General features: G+C 34.1%; 1 protein-coding gene across 1 annotated transcript; it reads right to left on the bottom strand.

Annotated features, from left to right (window-relative positions):
• LOC107630295 (transcription repressor OFP8) lies at positions 2,333 to 3,546 on the bottom strand. The gene has a single exon (XM_016333396.2). It carries the CDS (start codon positions 3,471 to 3,473, stop codon positions 2,562 to 2,564), a length of 912 nt encoding a protein of 303 aa, XP_016188882.1. The 5' UTR covers positions 3,474 to 3,546; the 3' UTR covers positions 2,333 to 2,561.

Genomic DNA, 3,613 nt, shown 5'->3' with positions numbered 1-3,613 from the left:
CCCCCCCCTCCTTTTTTCTATTATTATTTTTACTAGCTACATCGTGCATAGCTAAAAATCTAAATTTTCTTATATTATAGTGGTAACACATGTTTTCCATTAGTTTGTTGGAGGCATTTTGAAGATGCAGCCTATAGTCCCATCAGAACCCAACATCTAAATCTTTGATTGTCATTGATCAAACTTGTACGTGAATAGGCCAAGATCCTTCTTGGCTAACTACATTTTTTTTTTCCTTTTTTACTTTTGCTTTTAAGTATATAGTGATGAAGACAAACAACACGATCTACATCTATGGGACAATGCTTGCTTGGTGTGTGTATGTATGTATGTATGTATGTCCTTTCTTACTTACTCAAATATAAAAAAAACAAGGTATTTTGTGTATACTAAAATCAGTTATCAAAATCAGTCACTAATATAAAATATATTAATATATTTTAAAATACGAAATATATATAAAAATAAATTAAATAACATACGTATTTATATATATAAATATATAGTAATTAATTTTAGTATATAGATAATATTTTTATAAAACAAATAATTGATACACAAATATGAATTTAGATAGCTATATGTCTTAATTAACTTGCTTTCAATTAAGAACCAAATATATGTGTTTTGTCTTTGGTGTTTGCTAACTGCAAACACAACCAAGAAGCCGATTGTCTTTCTTTTCCCATTTATTTTTGGACACCGATTACAATTGACTTTTAAACTTTGTTGTGTACTGCCATGTGACAACCTTAATGCTACATTATTAATATTACAACTTTAATGACATAAGAAATACTTAGGATATGATTAGTTTGTATTTTCATTTTATGTTTTTATTTTTAGTATTTTTTATTTTTTAAATTTTCTAAAAAAAATAAAATAATAAAAGTAAGAAAATTTTATTTGTTGTTTTTTTTTATAAAGTTTTAAAAATAAAAAATAAAAACGTAAACCAAAAAATCTTTACAAACAAAATGCCTAATTGCTAATAATTGTTCATGTTATCCTGTGAGTCACGAGGCAAGAGACAAAAAAAAAAATGCTATTCAGTCATATATGCGCATCTTTGGTTCTCCAGCTTGACAATGCTTAATTAAACAAGGTGGATGCAAATAAGACATGCGGATACTAGAAATATTTGCATCATGTGAATGCCCTTGTGTCCCATATGAATAGTAGATTAATCAACAGAAATAATAAGGTCAACATTGTACCCTTCAATGTGATTATTATTTTATTTTCCTTTTTAGCTTATACAAGAGGAGAAGAGGAGGGGACATAGGGAACTGGCGAGACTCAATCAAGTCACCCATCAACATAATTTAAAAAACACCCAAATTCTCACCAGGCCAAGGAACAATGGTAAAAAATATCATGCCTGAATCACTCGGTATTGGTTCTTTAAAAATACAGTATCGATTATTATTAGCTATGATCATGATAACATTTTTCAAATCCAAATAGTAGTATATCTTTCTGCCAGCAAGTATATCCATATTTTGTTAACACTTACCAGAGTCAAATGGACACCACACCATCAAAAGAAAGGAAAATCAAATGTAGATCTCACGTACATCTTCACTTTCTTTTTTTAAAATAAAAAAAGGCTATGCTGTTAAAAGTGAGAAGTGGATCTCTGTAGCTTTGTAGCATTCGTTCCAGTAAATGGTTCAAATTAATTTTTAAAAGAATATTGTGGTTAGTATCACTTAATGTGCTACATCAGCAAATTCTGACGCAGTTAGCAATAAAAATAATAAAAAAATTAATATAACTAATTTAAAATTTTTAAAAAATAAATTTAATTAATTTTTTTTCAAAAATTAATTTAAAAAATAAATAATTTTTTAAAAACTAATTTGACGATTTACTCCCCCTTATCTGATGTGGTAGACTGATAGTTTTCTAATGATAACATACTAATTAATTTCAACATGCCTCTTCATTTTCCCCTAATTTTTTATTCATTAAGACTTTTGAACATAGAAGAAATAGTGGTAGTATCTTTTTGTATTGTTTTGGCACAACCAAATGAAAAAGAATTTGAAAAGGTCCAAAAGAACACGGAGAGAGTAAGCCTAAGACAGAGGCTTTTGCATTTTTGAAGCACTTTTCCATGATTCGAATCAAAACAGAGCATCCAATCGGCCATCTTTCAATGATACAACCAAGGCCTCTTGTTTTTCCATTTCCATTGAACAATCTTTTCCCACAGGGCTGCCAACACAAGTACTCTTTTCAAAAGTTTTTATTTTTTAACACCACCTTTCCAAACTTTTATTAACCCGTTCTTGATCATTAAACCAAATAATCTCACAAAAGATAAAAATAAATAAAGTTTGATCAGTTCAGTTCAGTCTCACTTTGTTAACTAAGAGACAAATAATAATGCCTGTCAGGAACATTAGACTAACAGAAATGAAAAGGATGGATATGAATATTATACATGCAAACTAAGTTAGAAGAACTAAGCTAAGTTAAGTGCAGCTAACACATACATACATAGAGAAAGAAGATCAAATTATTATTATTATTATTATTTAATAATAATAATAATATCAAAACCAGTCAGAGAACAACGCTTCCCAAATCTCGGTGAAGACCTCTACAATGAGGTTATGATGATGATAGGAATTCAGAGAAAGAAAACACTGCAACAGATTCTCCAAACCATTTGGTGAAAATATCTGCTTCTCAACGATCATTTCCACCATGGAAGTCCTGAAGTCACTGTATGGATCACTGGATCGCTTCACCACAGCGAAAGTGTCCTTCACCTTCCCTTGCAATGGCATCACGCCCGTATCGGAGCTCCGCCCTCCGCCACGGTTTTTCCGGCGAGAACGGTGGCGCCGGCGAGACCTTGAGGAGTCGGAAGAGAGGCTCTTGGAGGAGAAAAGCGTGTCTGTTTCGTCGTCTTCGTCGCTGCTATACCACCAATAACCTCCAAAGTTTGTGTCTTTGGCGCAAGAATTAAACGGGAACATGTCTCTTTTCTTATGGGCATTAACCATCTTCTTCTTATTCTTCTTCTTTTTCTTCTTGTTCTTGAAGTCTCTCGCTGACGATGAGTTCTTGTTCTTCGTCTTCTCGTGTTCGTAGATTGTGTTGAGGGGTGTGTTTGGTGCCGCAGGGGGGCAGAAACCGCCGCCGTCCACGGCAAAGGGTGATGAGAGCTCGGAGACTCTGGTGCGTCTTGGGAGAGAATCCTTAAACGACAAGATGCAATTGTCGTCGACGGTTTTGAAAGTTTGGGAGGACTTGGGTTTGCAAATGGAGGGAAAGGGACGGGGTCTTGATGGTGGAGGTGGCGGTGGCTCTATCATGATGAGGTGGTGGAAGCCACCGTGGTGGTTGGGTGGTGGGGTGAACACTGCCTTTTCCATAACGTCAGTGATGTTCCGGTTCCGGCAAGACCCGAATGATGACCGAAACATGCGAGAGATTCGCATTTTCAGCCGGTTTTCCATGGCAAAGAGTGAGAGAGAGAGAGAGAAGAGTGGGTGAGAGGTTTTTTGAAGGAAGAAAATGAAGAGGGAGAGATATAAATGCATGAGAAACCCAAAAAGTCGTAATAATAATGCGAACATGAACATGCTATGAGTAAATT

This window comes from Arachis ipaensis, chromosome B03 (genome assembly GCF_000816755.2).
Source record: "Arachis ipaensis cultivar K30076 chromosome B03, Araip1.1, whole genome shotgun sequence".
Lineage (NCBI taxonomy): Eukaryota > Viridiplantae > Streptophyta > Magnoliopsida > Fabales > Fabaceae > Arachis > Arachis ipaensis.
This window is presented reverse-complemented; position numbering and strand designations above follow the sequence as displayed.

What these genes read in the sequence shown, in the direction of transcription:
- LOC107630295 (XM_016333396.2), bottom strand. Translation starts at nt 3,473, where the DNA reads ATGGAAAACCGGCTGAAAATGCGAATCTCTCGCATGTTTCGGTCATCA.